At 44.6% G+C, this 16,761-nt stretch overlaps 1 protein-coding gene across 3 annotated transcripts in view; it reads left to right on the top strand.

Moving 5' to 3' along the window:
• The window catches only part of DHX30 (DExH-box helicase 30), a 1,582,523-nt gene that overhangs the window by 781,068 nt on the left and 784,694 nt on the right, over nucleotides 1–16,761 (top strand). For all 3 annotated transcript variants that reach the window (XM_069645844.1, XM_069645845.1, XM_069645846.1), the window contains one exon: nucleotides 6,418–6,522. In XM_069645844.1, the coding sequence (XP_069501945.1) occupies nucleotides 6,418–6,522 (105 nt within the window). The remainder of the gene's footprint in view (nucleotides 1–6,417; nucleotides 6,523–16,761) is intronic.

Here is a 16,761-nt window from a genome sequence, read left to right on the forward strand (position 1 = left end):
CAAGTACACCCACACTTTGTGGGATGTCATTGCTTTGTCAGTTGACCATATCCCTAAAGGCGAGGAGAGGGAAGATTTTCCAAGATGTCATGTGCCAGTCTCTCCAATCTGGCCTAGACTCAGCAAATTCTGTCAGCAGGGCTATGGCAGCCAGTACTGTAGCCAGGAGATTTGCATGGCTTAGAAAGTAAGGCTTTGCACCAGATTTTCAGGCATTCTTACTGCATATACCATTTGATAGTTCCCATCTTTTCAGCTCAAAGGCTGATGAGAGCCTTGAAAATCTGCAAGCGTCGAAAGCTGCAGCAAAATCTCTAGGAGCTGCAATTCGACAGCTAAATCAGCCCCAAGGGTCCTCCCATGGATGGAGGGGTCAGCCCTTTAGTTTTTGGCCAATTTAAGCAGAGGGGTCAAAAAAGAGCTAACCGTGGTTTCAGAGGTCGAGGAGGGAATGCTGTCCTTTCAGCCTCTGCTTCGTTGTCCCCAGCTTTGGCAACACCAAAACCGCTCTAAGTCCTTGATTCACAGGACTGTGGTGGTGGGGCAGGCTGACTCAGCATCTGAAGAATTGGCGGGGCATAACCTCTGATGCTTGGGCACTGCAAAAAGTGGCCCACGGCTAAAGCCTCCCCTTTTTTTTAGCAAGACCCCAGGTTGTCCTCGAAAAGGTCAATCCTTGACAGATCTCCTTCTCTCCTGCTACAAGTCATCAACACACTCAGACGGTGTCTGTGCAAGAGGATGCTCATCGCCCCGGCATGGCCGAGGCAGATTTGGTATCTGGACTTTCTCAGTCTGTCAGCGTCGTCTGCGGTCAAGCTGCAAGCAATTCCGGATCTTCTCACCCGAGAAAGAGGGGCAATCCTTCATCACAACCCAGGATCACTGAACCTGAAGGCTTGGCTCCTGCAGCCCTAGAGTTTGGCGGATATGGGTTGCCTGCGTACTGCAGGAAGGTCCTTGCCAAGGCCAGGTCGTCGTCGACTTTGAAGTGCTACGGTCACAAGTGGAAGCGTTTTGCTACGTGGTGCTGGTCGCAGAATTTTTACCCCTTTGAGGGTCACGGCCCTGCAAGTTCCTTCATACTTGCTATCCTTGGCCAAGGCTGGACTGGTGCACGCCTCTATCAAGGTTCATCTGGTGGTTATCTCCCTCTACACCAGGTCTCCAGGAAGAACTTCACTTTGGTCTCACTGACTCGTCAAGGAGTTCCTCAAAGGACTTGTTCGATCTTTTCTGCTGGTGAAGGCTCCTGCCACGCGTGGGAACTCAAGGTGGTTCTGACAACGCTCATGGGGGGCCCCCTTTGAGCCTATGCATCAGGCCCCGAAGACGGCTTTCCTGGTGGCCCTCACCTCTGCCAGGAGGGTAGGTGAGATCCAGGCCCTATGCTGCAAGCAACCATACCTGACTTTCCACGATTCGAGGGTGGTGCTGCGGACGCACCCCTCTTTTATGCTGAAGGTTCTGTCGGAATTACACCTCAACGAGCCTATGGTGTTACCTGTTTTTTTTCCCAAAGCCTTCGTCACCCGCTGAAATGGCCTTGCCCTTGCTGGACGTTGCTCATGCCCTGAAGTTCACTGTGACACGCACAAAGACTTTTTGGAAGACTTCACAGTTGGTTGTGAACTATGGTCCTATGAACCATGGCAAGGCCTTGTCCAAGGCTTCCATATCAAGGTGGCTCTACGGCTGCATCATGCACTGTCATCGGTTGGCGAACTGGACGCCCAAGAGCCCACTCCACCAGAGCGATCGCTGTGACGACAGCGTTCCTGTCTTGTGCCCCTGCTGGACATCTGCAGGGCTGCTACGTGGAGGTCCACACCCACCTTCACAAAGTTCTACTGCTTCGACAGGGATTCCAGAGAGGAGTCCAGAGTCGTCCAAGCAGTGCTAAGCAAACTGTTCGCTTGATGTGAGTCTGTTCCACAAAGGTAAGAGTTAATTGCTTCTGTTGAGCCCTGCCACCTCCCGTGGTTGTGTAATGTTGTACTCCTATGTATTCATTATTCATGAGCATTTGAATCCATGCCAGACCCCATGCGGGAGAAGGAACAACTTGCTTACCTGTAACTATTGTTCTCCAGCATGGGTCTGGCATGGATTCACATGCCAACCCTCCCTCCGTCCCCTCTGCGGCTCTTCTTCGTCATGCTGCAAATTTACATGCTTAACAAATCTGAAGGTGGCTGCCAGAGGAGGGGCTTAGGGAGAGGACTGTAATTGGATGGGGGCAGTATGACCCAGAGGACAGTGATTGGTTTAAAGGAGAAATACAGTTTGAAAATGAAACTGTTTTTTCTTTTACCGAGGATTTCCAGCCGGACTGGGAATATTCATGATCATGTGCATCCATGCCAGACCCGTGCTGGAGAAAGATAGTTACAGGTATGTAACTTGTTCCTTTTTACTTCTTCAGAATGTCTGAGATCAGGCAGGATGACCAGCTTTTTATAGGTTATTCAGGCCATAATTTGGGGTTAGCTATCACCAAGCAAACCATTTCACGCTGAATAATCATATGCATTTCAGAATGCATTCATTAACTCGCAAAGATTTGCCTGATGGCCTAAGAGCGCGTTCCACCTGAAGAGGGTCTACTTCTTTGGCTCTTCAAAGAGGGGTGCCCGTGCAAGACATCTGTAACGTGGCAACTTTGTCCTCTTTGCATATCTTCAACGAATATTGTCAGGTCAAGAGGCCAAATTTGGCAAGGCTGTACTCCACAGCATCAATTAACAATAATTCTTTGTGCCCACCTCCTTGGACTGACTGCTTTGGGAGTGTATCAAAGACGAGGAATACGTGGGAGAACACAATCCATTCGAAGAACAAATTACTTAATCCCGGTAATGTTCTTTCGACTGGATGTTCGTCCCACGTATTCCTCATGGCCCTCCTATCCTTCCCCCTCTTGCTCTCATTCAATGTCTGGTTCACCCATCAAAGACGGCTGAGCATCAAGAGGGAAGAAACTTGAACTGCAACAACGGTCGCCTTGTGAGCTACTTATACCGGCATCGACGTCACAGCTGAGGACAGGATGGAGGCCTTCAAGGGCCACGACTAGAAGCTGCACAGCGCCCGATACTATGAACATTTTTTTCCGAAGCTGCAAGCAGACTTACGACTATATGAAAGATTAAGAATATGTGGTAGGAACATCCAGTCAAAAGAACATTACCAGTGGTAAGTCATTTGTTCTTCTCGATGCCACATGTAAAAGAGCATGACAGAAACTGAGACGAGGAAGAGGTAAGGAATAGTAATGACTATTCCTAAAAAGAGCCAATACCAGCTGTATCAATATCACATGGAAAACACGTCAAGAACTGCTCATCATTCCCACGTATATGGGAGAACTGGGATGAGGAAGATGACTGGAACGGTATAGATCACTGATGCCGAAAAGCTGGAGATGCGCTCTAGTGGTTGTAGGTGTCCAAGAAGCACTGGGACATTTTAAAAGGATTACACCTGGAGAATGGAGAGCGAGAGTCACGACTCCCGACTCAGGTCGGGGAGCCTAGAAGAAGCAGACTGTCACGCAGAAGGAAGCGGCTAGAGGAGGCAGCGTTTGTAGAAATCCTGCTCTGAGAGGTGCCCTGTGTAAGCGTTGGTAACGAGGGAAGAGAAGCCCCTCCAATGCCACGGCAGCTGTAGAGCAGGTGAAATGCTATCTGCCCGCGATGACCAGAGAGAGGAAGCAGGGAGGAGCTCTGCAGCAGCCAAACAAAGCAAGTGAGCCCGTAGCAGAGAGCTGGGACAACGGGGCGCTTCGCTCGGCACTAAGCCAGTGGAAGCAAACCCAGAGCAGGGATTTGAGATGCTGGGGTGAAGGTGTAGAACTGATGAATGTGAGAAGGGGTTGGCACCCATTATCTGGGGAAAAGAGAAACCAATTGAAAGAATTAAGTAATGAGAAAAGGGTTACGAACCTGGAACCCACACCCACATGTGTAAGAGTTGTATTATATGACAGAAAGCACTGGCAGGAGATTATACCAGGCAACGTCAAGTTTACAAGTGTGAGAAGTGAAGCACTTAAGAAACCCCTGGCAGGAGAGGATACCAGGCAATGCCAAGTGTAGAAATAGAATCAACCTTAGCACTTTGAAATAATGTAAAAATATGTAAAAGAAGCCTGGCAAGAGAATATACCAGCTAGTCTGCAAGTATTGGACCTGTACCTACCTTGTAACACTATGACAAGGGAATTACGAGGAAGACACATGCCCTTGAGATTTTTTTTATCACTATTTTTCATTTTGAAAGTAAAACATACAAAAGAAAGGTAACATGTACATATCTATTACATTTGAGACATGCATTCAAATAGTGTAATACATATAACTAAATAACCAATCTTAACAAACTTGAATTTACAGATTCAAAACCTTAACACACTACCACAAATCTTTATTCTACAGTAGGAAATCAAACATCCCAAAAACAACAGACAAAACACTAACAAACACGACACTCCACATCAAGTACGATTATAATAACCCCCCATCTATACCATTCAGAAAATAATGCATGCAGTCAATGAACATCAGCTGTATAAATCATTGAAAGAGCCCCAAATTCTAAGGTAATGCTCCTCCCTCTTCTGTTTCATTAACATTATTTTCTCATAATCAGACAACGTGCGGACATCAATCAGCCATTCTTAATTGTTTTTATCTGTTATTTTTGTGTTAATAAACATGGCGGAAAGCAGTCATCCACTGGAACTGTGACCATTATCCATTTTGAATCTTTTTGTTGGAGTTAACCTTTTCCTTTAAATTAGACTATTTCTGGACTTACAAGACCAGAGGCAATAAATACTCTTAGCACCTTATAGTTACTTTTAGAGTATGAGTGCTAGGATAGGATTTCGGACACAGGATATTTTGATTTTGGACATCTAAACGCACGACAGACCCTTAGTTTGGGTTGAGGTAGGTAATTACCTCCTAGAATAAGAATAGGGAGCGATTTTCCGTCCCTTTTTATTATTTCAATAAAGGCTTGTAGCAATCACTGAGTCCTCTGCGACAACGTCTCCTTCCTGGTTCCTCACATAAGTCAAACTTAGATTGTCTTTCTTTCTTTTAGTAGTGGTAGGGCAGATTTTAGGTCATCATAGGTTTGACCGAGGACCAAGTTTATTTGTTAGACATCCTGATGAGCACCCGTTTGTTTTTGTAATAAGGAACTCATCTAAGCGTTGGGGCTTAGAGAAGGTGTTCTTAATTTAAAAAATAAAGCATCCTGTTTAAACATGTTGTCAAGTCTGTCTCCCAGATCTGACTTAGCGCAACACCTTTACAAAATCTAATTAATCTCTTGTATGCCTGAATCATGTCGCAAAAAAGTTCCAAAAAGTTAGTGCGGACATTGAGGGGGTCCGATGTGGATTGTGTTCTCTATACAGAGTCCCTGGTTCTCAGTACACTTCCACCTCGGAGCCACTCCAGATTGCACAGCAACAGATCTCCTTCACCAACAGGCTAGAACTACACACTATCATAGATTGACTTCCAGGTAATTAGGATTAACCTGGCTCACTGATGCCATTCCGGGGGCAGTTGTGAGTAACTAATACATGTAAACATTTCAGAAGGGACTCTCTGCTATATTGTCCATTACTATAAACATAGTATTTGACCCTCCTAAAAGTACTGTACTATGCCAGTGGTCAAGTGGATTTTGAGAGCCCTGGTACCGTATTATTCCATACCTTTCTTGGGCAAATAATAGTTACATTTCTCTTTAACAAATAAGCTTTTGCAGCTTTTATTGGCAACTGGGCAGCTGAAGGAAATCGGACTATAATAACCGTGGTAATGAAATACCAAAAAGAATGATTCACTGTATTGATCTGTCATTTATTTGCTAGGCCTGTATGCAATATATTGTGCCTGTACTTCACCAGCTGGATTGTAAGCAATGCAGACTAGTACTATTCTATCTGATCCTTTAAAAGTAGCGTATTGCATTCTTTGCTGTACAGCAGTTTGTAATTTATGCATTGTAAAACGGGCACCAAACATTTGTATCTTCATGTGGATCAAAAAGAACTTTTAATATGCATATTGTTTTACGGTTTTTATCTTGTGTTCTCTAAGTAGTTTCTTCTAGTAGTCTGTTCTTTGATTGTGTCTCCGACTCCTAAATAAAGTACTTGTGACGTGACGCCCATACAGGACATCAATAATGCACTTTGTGTTTTAGTCATTATTTGCTAAACATCTCTCTATTTCTTCTCTTTTTATGTGCAGCCTCTATCTCTGTTCAATGTGTAGGTAATGATGCAGGCAGGTTAAAATATGTAATTATAGATCTTGCTTCCTATTAACTGCTCCTGCTGACCCTGACAGCTTTCCAACACATTAAAGATAATGATTCTGGCCTGTTCTGCAGGTGGCATCCTTTGCTTCCTGCCTGGCTGGCAGGATATCCGAGGTGTGAAACAACTTCTGGAGGAGAGACTGACATCGCAAGGGATCAAGCACCTCATATTACCAGGTATTCTGGTTTTCCTTTAAATGTATTCTGTGCTGCAAGAGGACAAAGAATGTTTGAGGTTTATTAACGCAAGAGAGAGCTAATAAGTGCTGCTAATATCTCCATGAACAAAATAACTATCGCAATGTGTTATTTTTCTTGTATTGGGTTATTTACAAATAAATCAAGCCAAGTCTCGTAACTGTCTCACACACCCCATTCTCACACGCACCACCTCTCGTTTGTGGACACATCCATTTTAAAATGTTTTACTTTGAGGATGATTAACACAAATATTTACTGATTTAATTATGACCCGTGGGCTATGTAAACAAATATCACTCAGTTCTTGTGAAAGTTAATGTATAATTAAATCAGAAAGGTGCAGTAAGATCTAGCTACACACTTGGAGATAGTTGTCCATTTGAAATGGCAAAGAAATGCTGGTTGCATAATTAAATACACATAGGTCAATTTTCACACTGCACTGGCATGTGGTTTCCTGTATGTATATGTCATATTAAATGTGAAGACTCTTAGGACATGGTGCTAGCATCCCATGTTCTCTATTTGAAGGCCTGGTCATGCTATTTAATGATTTTTAGCATAGCTTTGCGAACTTGATGTTATGAGGCAACAAGTGAAGTATATGCTTCTCTCCACCTTTATGGGATTCACACTGGAGTGAAATGTTGAAAAGGTGTGTTAATAGGAATATAGAATGTTGTGATTAATCCATGTACACCATCCTTCTATTGTGCATGTTCTGTTTGGTTACTTGTTATTTGTATAGTCCATGCTGCCATTACATCCCTTATACTCACAAGAAATGACTACCCAAACAGCCTCTACCTAAGAATGCCGGAAAGACTTGCCAAGAATCTCAAAAGGGTACAAAATACGAATCTTAAGTGACTTGACCGCGGCTGAAACATTTGCATGAGAAATGTGCGAACTACCAAAAGTTTGCACCTTTCTCATGCTAACACACATACATACTCGCACCCAGCCACACACACACACACAGCACACCCATAACACCCCCCACCCACACCCTGAGCACACCCACACCCCCAACATAAACAAACCGCACTTACCTTCATCTTCACGCTGGGTTCCTGCAGCGCCAGTTCCCTTTCACTTCTGTGATCGGGAACCGGCGCCACAGGGTCCTTTTTCTTTTCTTTTTAAAACGGAAGGCTCCGGGGGTGTCCCCTCGCAACCCCCGCTCACTATACGATGAAGTATAGTGAGTGGGGCGATGCAGGGGACACACCTGCAGCCGCCGTTTTTTTTTTACTTTGCTACCACCAAAGGTTCAAACTTTTGGTGTTCGAACCTTTGGTGGTAGCATTTTTAGAACTTTTGGTCATTGTGACAATTTTTTATTGGTAAAATCGTCCTATACCCAAAATACAGCAGCCAGGATCCTATTAAGACTAAACAGAAAAGACCACATCACTGAAAAACTGAAAAGCCTACACTGGTTACAAGTAAAAAAATACATTAAATTCAAAGCACTCTCCATCCCCCACAAAGCCTTGCACAGACAAGCAGCTGAATTCCTCCAAGACAAGATCAGCCGGTACACCCAAGAAGGGACCTAAGATCCAGCAACGACCTACAAATGGAGACAAAAATTTGAAAAAAGGAAATTCTGCGAACAGCATTCTCATGTTTAATTGCAAACCTCCGGAGCAACATGCCCAAAGAAATTAGAACCACAGAAGACATCACCACCTTCAGGAATTTACTAAAAGCCTGGTTATTCAACAGACAATGAAACCCTTTACGAAACGCTCATGTCCAGTTTCGAGGCAGCATCAGGTAAAGCCCTGGAAAGCAAAGGGCTTAAGTCGCTGTTTGGCTTTTGACTATTGCTAAAATCGAGTGGAAACTGCATTCTTTATTGTTCATTGCACTGCACACGTTCCATTGTGAACACACGGCCCCTTTAAGAACTTCGAGATCTCTGTTGTGCCCAGCCGATTCAACACGACAGTTATGTACGGATACAAAACTCACAGACTGCAGCCCTTGTGGCGTAAAGCCCTGGAGAGCAAAGGGCTGGAGTTGCTGTTTGGCTGTTTGGGTGGACGGTTGGCGGTATGATTCTAACTGTTTGAAGTGCTATACGCTTGTTCTATTTATCAGCGCCATTTCGGCGCGAGTACTTATGCTGCAGTAGCAGTATCAACAATTACTATGAACTATATCTCCAGAGGCTTTTGGAATTGAGACTGGACGGTGCAAGTAAAATGCTGTTAAGTGACTGCAGGCGGGGTGGGAGACTGTTGGGGTTTAACCCCTTTGACCCTCCCCGCACTTGTTTCATATTATTCTAAACATCAACCAGGGTTTTTTCTTGAACAATAACTATAAGCAGCGTTATATAGTTGGATTTATCAAGATTGTGAATCACGTGATCTTGTTTAAGAACTACACATACCTTTTGAAAAGTGCTCCACAGAGCTGCTTTATAGAGACACTGTCAGTCTACTTAAAAAAAAGTCACATTGGGATGGTTCATACATGGAAAAATCTGAAGCTCCCCAGGACGCCCTCTTAGGGCTACCCAACCCAAATATACCTCTTGGAGAGCCAGTACAAGTCACTGCCCAAATCCATCAAGAAATGGCCGTTCAAACGGCCCTAAGTGACATGAGTTTTGTGGAGGAGATAACACACCCCTTACTAACAAGAGCACATGATTTTACCCTGTCAGCCACCAACATGAAAGGAACAATAGATCGTTTTCTTCAGAGGCACAGACACAAAAGTATGATTGAGGTTTGTATAACTGCCCATTGTCCTCAACTTCAAGATCGAAAAACTTTTGTTGAGACCAAGCAACCTCGGATGTTGGGGTCAGGGCTAGATATTTGACAAAAATCTAATTATCTTTCTAACTCCACGCATAATCCTGTGTATCGAGGGAATGTGCTTAACTCAACTGAGGAATCCAGGAGGGAGTCAGTGGCATTTGCTGAATTGAAGCCGAATCAACCAGTATTGAATATGAACCATACTGATTCATTAAGTCCAAGTCGAGATCGGAGGGGGGGGTGATTGCACCCTTTCAGCTTTGAACTTTGTCCTCAATTCAAAGTTTTTGAACTCATGAAGGGGGACGTACAAACCCACACAGGAATCCTTATGGAAATGGCAAAGGACATTGAACAGTTTCAATTTGCTGTGGTGGGCCAGAGTAAAGCCATAAATTGTTTGGTGGTCCCGGCCTTGACAAAACTGGAAGATGGATTACTAAAACAAAGTGGGGAGCTGACTGGTATAAAGGATCTTTTGAACGTGCTGCTTAAGGAAGATCAAGAGACTACGAAGTCTCTAGCTTGTCTCATTCAGCAACAAACGATAGAGAGAATTAAGGATAAGGAAATGGATCCCTCAGCTGAGGAAATCCCACCCAGATCGGCTCAATTAGCGTATGATACTCCTCTCTCCGAGTCCTTTATTGAAGAGTTTCGTCGTCTGGCTCAGCTTGCCGATCAGACAATTGAACAACCAATAGTCATACCTGACGAACTAATTGAGATATCGTTAAAGGAAGACACTCACAATGTAATTCCATGGAGAGAAAGTTCACAGCAGACATACAGTGGGCGGAGAAGGGAAAGATGTAGAAAACAAAAACCCACTTCATCAACATCTAAGTCTCTGAGTCTACAAGAGAAGAAGTAAAAAAATATAAAGGGGAAAAAGCAAGAAAATCTAATGTAAATAGTTTTGTGAAGGGGCTCAGTGGCCAGGGAAAACAAACTGGGGGAAATGCAGAAATACAAACAGATGAACAACGGATTGAATTTCCGGATCCCAAAACACCTGCTGTAGTGATGTCAAAGAAATATAAGGAAAATGCTCCATTGACGTCAGATGAAGGAAGGCTGCTTAAAGTTACTATAGGCATCCAGACTGATGGTGCGTGGTGCAAGGAAAAAAGCCACAGGCCTTCTAACTCACAAGAAGGCTCTTGATCTACGATCACTGGGAAATTGCTCAAATGGGCACCAATTGTTCTTCCATGTCCAAAACCTGTCCCACTTGCACCTCAACAGCAAGCTATTGGTGTACAAATAGCTCCAATTTTTAACTTGAGACGGGAAAACGCGTCAAAAGTTACAGGAACAGTAGAAACTCATTCTGAACCTACTAACGGTAAAAATAAGAGATCGTCATGGCAAGTTGAAATAGAGCATCAGGTACAACCCGAAGCAAGTCAAGAAGAGACAAATCTAGCTTCTACTTCAACAGTGTTAGTCCCCTAAAGACAGTTCAACTGTTCAACTAAAGACATTGAGTATGTCCGGTTTCCGGAATCTGGTTTGACATGTCTGGTGAAGTGGGGGTTACTTCTAAAACTGGAGTAAAAGCTATTCTAAATGCAGCTGGACAATTGCGTCGCCAAGGCTTAGAAGTTTTGGAAACTATACCAAGGACAGAAGTCAGTGTAGTGGGTCTTGGTGTAAAGGAAGGGCTTTCATACAAAGAAGTGCACACACAAAACAAGTCGCAAAAGAGTCAAGGAGGGGACTCAAAGGGAGAGGTAGAATCAATACCATGGCCAATGCTACCAGAGATGATAATGCAAGTTTGTCAGAAATTGGGAGTAGGCCAGGCCTCTCTTTAGTTGGGACAAGTTAAGAATCACCAGTTGGAGTTCCACAGGGTTCCAGTTCATTTAGAAACAACGAGATGTGAACATTGTTGTTTGGGGGTTGTGACTTAATATTACTTCAGGAAACCTGGTTGATCAACGCACCTGAAATTGAGGGCTTTAGTTTGATAGCTCAACCAGCAACGGTTGGAGTAAAAGGAAGAACGACGGTGGGTGGGAAGGGGGGAGAGGGGCTTTTAATAGCCTGTAGACAGGCTCTGTTTGGAGAGATAACGAAGATTCCTTGTAGTCATGAAGGTATCTGTTAGGCAGAAACCTGTGCAGTTCCCTCTGGGACCACTGCAAAAGATTTAAGACTACAGGTGTTTGGCAGTAAACCCACTTGGTAGCAGTCTGTACCACACAGATTCACTTGGTAGCTGTGGCTGAGCAGTCAGACTTCCCTCATGAAGAGTTAGGCAGTATACAGAGTATTCACAATAGGTCAAGAGCACACAATAGAACAAGTAAACACTGACCAGGGCTTGGTGTAAAAGAGATATAATTATTTATTTAAAACCACATCTAGAAAAACACACAGGCACTAATAGTAAGCAATTCAAAAACACGGTCACTAAAAGATATACACTCCCTTAAAAGAATATTAGACAAGTCTTAAGTAAAGCCCCACTTATTTTCAGACAGCGGTGAGCGCTTTACGTAGATGGCACTCTAATTGTTCGTTTTAAAAAGCGAGAGATAAGCAGAGAACAAGTTGAAACAGATCCCAACACTTTTACAAGAAAATAACAAGAGAGGAAGGCAAGGTAAAACCGTGAATTCAGAGTCAGTAGGCTGGATCCGCTTTAAGAGGATCGAAACGAAATGTGTCCAAGGTCACACGGCTGCAGTGCACAAAAAGTCTTGTAATGGTTCAAAAAGGAGTTGGACCAAAGAAAGGGACCAGTTAGAGGGTCAAGGCGGCCAGCCCAGTCCAGAAGGTTAAGGGGTTATTACCTTGTAGCAATCTTTAGAAAGGGAGGCCTGGCGGACACGGTACCTTAAAGTGGTGAGAACACTCCAGTGGGGGCAGTTGTTCCTGGCAGCGGATTCAAGTCGGTGCTTCGTCCGGGGGAAGAGAGGATCTCGTCGTGGAGGAAGACAGGAGTCCGTTGCACTGCCAGGGAAGAAACCAGCCACAGAGTTTCTCAGGTACAAGGAGTGGTCCGTTGATTCGCGGTTCAGTGGTGAGTGGCTATCCGGCCGCCGGGCTGCTTGGCACGGGCAGTTCGACCACAAACCGATCTGGGGTGCGAAGAAAAGAAGGTAAACTGGTTGTGCCCACCAGTCAGGGGAAGAAGCCTCTCCAGCTGGGAGATCTTCTCTGTCGTCGAGAAGTGGTGAGTCGGTTCTGCTGGGATCCACCTGTGGTGGTGTTGTGGTAGGTAGGCTCAGCTTCTACCTCGTCGGATTCTCCGGTCTTGTGGCGACTTCTGAAGTTTCAGTCCCCAAAGCCCTGCTTTTATGCAGCATACCCCCATTCACACAGCCTAGCTGTCAATCAAACATGCTAAGTGGTGAGCCCGCCGGCTCACCACCTGGGCCAATCACACAAGAGTGCGACTTGAGTTACCAAGGTAACTCAGTCCAGGGTGCCTAAACCCCCTCCCACATCCCCTGTGGTACCCAGACAGAGTGGCACCACTTTTGGAGGCTTCTGTGGAGAGGCCCGCCAAAAAGTGGAACAAAGGGCTCGACTTGGGTTGGAGTCACAGAAGAGAACACAAACGCCATTTTAGAATCGAGTCTTGGCAAAAAATACCAACCGGCGAATTAATATTAATTAAATAAACCGGCGGTATGTTCGAGGCTATGAGAATTAAATAATTAAAGTTGGTAGCCTCGAACAATGGGAAAATCCCATAGGAAAATATTCGCGGTCGAATATAAAAAGTAGTTTCCACTGCCACCAGCCAAAACTCGATCAGGGGGGACGGAGAAGTGCCCCCTCGACTAACAGACCCCGGGGCAATCGAATTGCCACGACCAGCACGTCCACAATATGATGGTTTGTACCGGTTTCTGTTAATAATTTGGGACTAGTAAAGCCAATGGTGACTTTACATGCCCTGGGAGACAGTAGTCAGTCCCAGGGTATGGAGTCTATGGTGCGGGGGTCACTATTGACACCCCTGTGTTACTGCACGGAGGGTGCTGTGTAACACACATAGTAAAAACACGAGACCCTATGGAGTAAAGGACCCCATAGCCCATAAAACACATAAGCAGTCAAAGGCACACCATAAATCATGTCCAAGAGTGGGAGAAAAAGAGTCTCACTCTTGGCAGGAGGAAAAAAACAAACTCCAGAAATCCAGCAAAGCTGCTGGGGGACTCACTAGGTTAGGAAATTCAGGCTAAAGAATAGGGGGATACTAACAGTATCCTTGTGGTGAAATTAGTCACACCCTCACACAGTGGCCTAAAAAAGGTCGTAATCATACATTTTATACTGGAACCCAGTTTGGGAAAAATTGGCAGAATTCTTAGATTCACTTTCAATTATTCTTACTGATATTAAGTTATCCAATTCTGACGCTTTTGTTTTGGCAGCAGGCGATTTGAATTCCCAATGTGTCCAAATGAAATCCTGTGGCCCCAAAGGGATAACAAAAGAAATGGCTAAGAATGGTAGAAGGTGGTTGAACTTTTTGGATGAATGGTTCAATGGAGGGTGATGTCCCACCCATCAGCGGGAGGCCTACGTTTCCCTTACATTGCACCCAGACTCTGGAACAAGCTCCCTCACACCTTAAGAGCTGAAAGCTCTCTTACAGTCTTTAGAAAAAATCTCAAAACCTCTCTCTTTAACTAAACCTTCACTACCAACTACCAGATCACTACACACTGCCAATGTCTTTTATTTTTGCTAGTATGTATCTCCTGGTTTGTAACTAAGTTCTTTCTTGTATGTAATCATGTGTAACTAAGTCCTCCTCGTCTGTAACCAGCGCCACGATGCCCCAGGGCTGTTTCTTTGCGCTTAACAAATAGGAATAAATAAATAAATGGTGGCGGGGAGCTATAGAATCAACATTGGGTTACATCTTTCTATCTAGGAATCTATTTGAAAGATGTGTACACTTCTCAGTAAAAGAAGGGGGCACAAGTGACCACAAGTGGCTTGAAGCCGTAATATCCTGGAACATAAGCAAGAAAATAGACCGATCTCAAAACACTGTTGTTGTCAACACCCAGAAAAATTGATTAGTAAAATATCATAGAGAGGGGAATCGCTTGAATGATCGACATTACCGACTCTGTAATGTGTTGCCGTTGGATGACTTGGGGAATGAATTGAAACCCCTGTCTTTTCCACAAATTTTTATGGTCTATCGATCGACCACAGATTACGCAGCAGGCTTAGCAGCGTTCATACAAACACGTGTTCGATGAGGCCACATGGTCCAAAAAGAACGAAACACGCAGACTATTGAGAATGGTTAGAAAGGAGGCTTTGAATAAACTCAAATTGATTGAACGGCTAAAAACAATCAAAAACAATTATCGAAGTTGGTCCAGACACCATGAAGCGACCCGGTTGTAGAATGACGGGGAATCAATGTTGCGGACATTGGGGTACAACTCTACCTGCAATTTTTGGACATTCATTAACAATGTCAATATCAGCGTCTGTTCACAGGGGTCAAGAAACTACTGCGCGAACGAAAGGTCTCCTATGCCAGGCTGTACCCAGCCCAGCTTAAAATACAACACCAGAACAAAATCTATTTCTTCACTTTTCCGGAGAAAGCGGCAAACTTTGTGGACACACACATCCCCATACCAACCCACCAACCGAGAAATGGAGGAGACTCTCAAAGTGGACTGTCCCTAGACAAGGAATAAACATGAGGAAGGATCAATGAGGTGACAAATGAAGGCCCCCCTACCGTGGGAGCCCTATGAAGGGAAAGGGTGAAGCCACTACAGTTCGTATACGAGAGAGGAATGAACACCCTTCTCCGCCAATGATGAGTTAAAGTAACAATACGCAGAACTGGCCGAGACATAAGGAAACTAAGAACTCGCGGCCCGGGATGTCGCTACAGTCCCCCCTGTAGCAAGTGCATTACGAGTTTATGGGAAGGGAAGGGGAGTGACAAGTGGACATAGTTAAAGTTGGGGGAACTATGAGGGTGGGTGAGGGAGGCTGGGGGAGGTTGTTGGGGTACATTTTACAGGAAGACGATGTTATAAGAAAAAGCACACAGATGACATATACATACAGTCATGACCACACTATTAATGGAACACATAACACTTAACACATGACCACATGTAAATCCGCGAGGATGGCTAGACCAGGAGGTGAAGAAGTTAAAATGTTGAGCTGGAATGTCAGGGGACTAGGATCCCAGATTAAAAGGAGGAAGATCTCGACATACATTAAAAGATTGGGCCCCAAGATAGTCTTCCTGCAAGAAACACACCTGCTACATCTACAGGCTGGAAAACTCGCCCCCAATTGGGGAACACATCAATACTGCACGTCACACTGCAGCCGTGCGAGAGGAGCGGCAATCCTCATACACAAAACCTTGCCATTTACATATCTACACTCTGAATGTGACACAGAGGACAGATATGTCCTGGGCCATGGCACCCTTCATAATAGAGAGGTGCTGTTACTTAACATATACGGCCCTAATACAGACAACCCCGACTTCTATTCTTTTCTATTTAGGAAACTGACGAAGGTTCCAACAGCATACCTGACATGCAGTGGTAATTTCAACACCATTTTGGACATACACCTAGACCGCACATCGGATCAGTCAAGGGCACTGTTGAGATCCGCCCAAACGATACTTACCCATATGTCAGATTTAAACTTACGAGATGCACGGCGCTCACGGCGCTCTTTGAACACCACCAAAAGGGCATACACGTTTTACTCATCCATGCACGATATGCATTCCAGAATAGACTTGTGGCTAATCGCCAACGACGTGTTAAGCTGGGTCACTGAAGCTCATATATATCCCAGGACATTCTCCGACCATTCACCTATACAACTAACAGTCTGCATCCCTGACCTACACACAGCCAGACCCCCCTGGAGATTTAAAGCAGCTGCCCTCTGAGATATGGTCTATAAAACATCATTAACCCAACATATAAAAGAATATTTTGAAATAAACGAGGGCTCTGTATCTAGTCAAGCGATACTATGGCAGGCATTTAAAGTTTGTATTAGATGCACTGCAATGTCCACTGAATTCAGAGTCCTTAAGGATATCTGCAGAGACCTGACCGGCCGAGAGGCAGATATCGCTAATAAACCCTGTGCATACAATCCCCGTCCTCACAACTCAGACTAGAGATTCAAACCAAGCTAGACGAATTTAAAGATGCCGCTGACTGCGAAATTCGCTATTTTGATAGACCTGCGGCAGCACGTCGCTACGGAGAGAGCGAGCGGCCAGGGAGATTATTGGCCAGACTGGTACGAGGATAGCGAGGCCCGACTACCATCCCCTGCATTAAACAGACAGATGGCACTGTGACCACAGACAAACAAAAAGTGATGGGGGCATTCTATGATTTCTATAAACAGTTATATTCTCCTCAGAGCAACACCACTA

Source organism: Ambystoma mexicanum, chromosome 2p (genome assembly GCF_040938575.1).
Source record: "Ambystoma mexicanum isolate Mex_15411 chromosome 2p, UKY_AmexF1_1, whole genome shotgun sequence".
Taxonomy (NCBI): Eukaryota; Metazoa; Chordata; class Amphibia; order Caudata; family Ambystomatidae; genus Ambystoma; species Ambystoma mexicanum.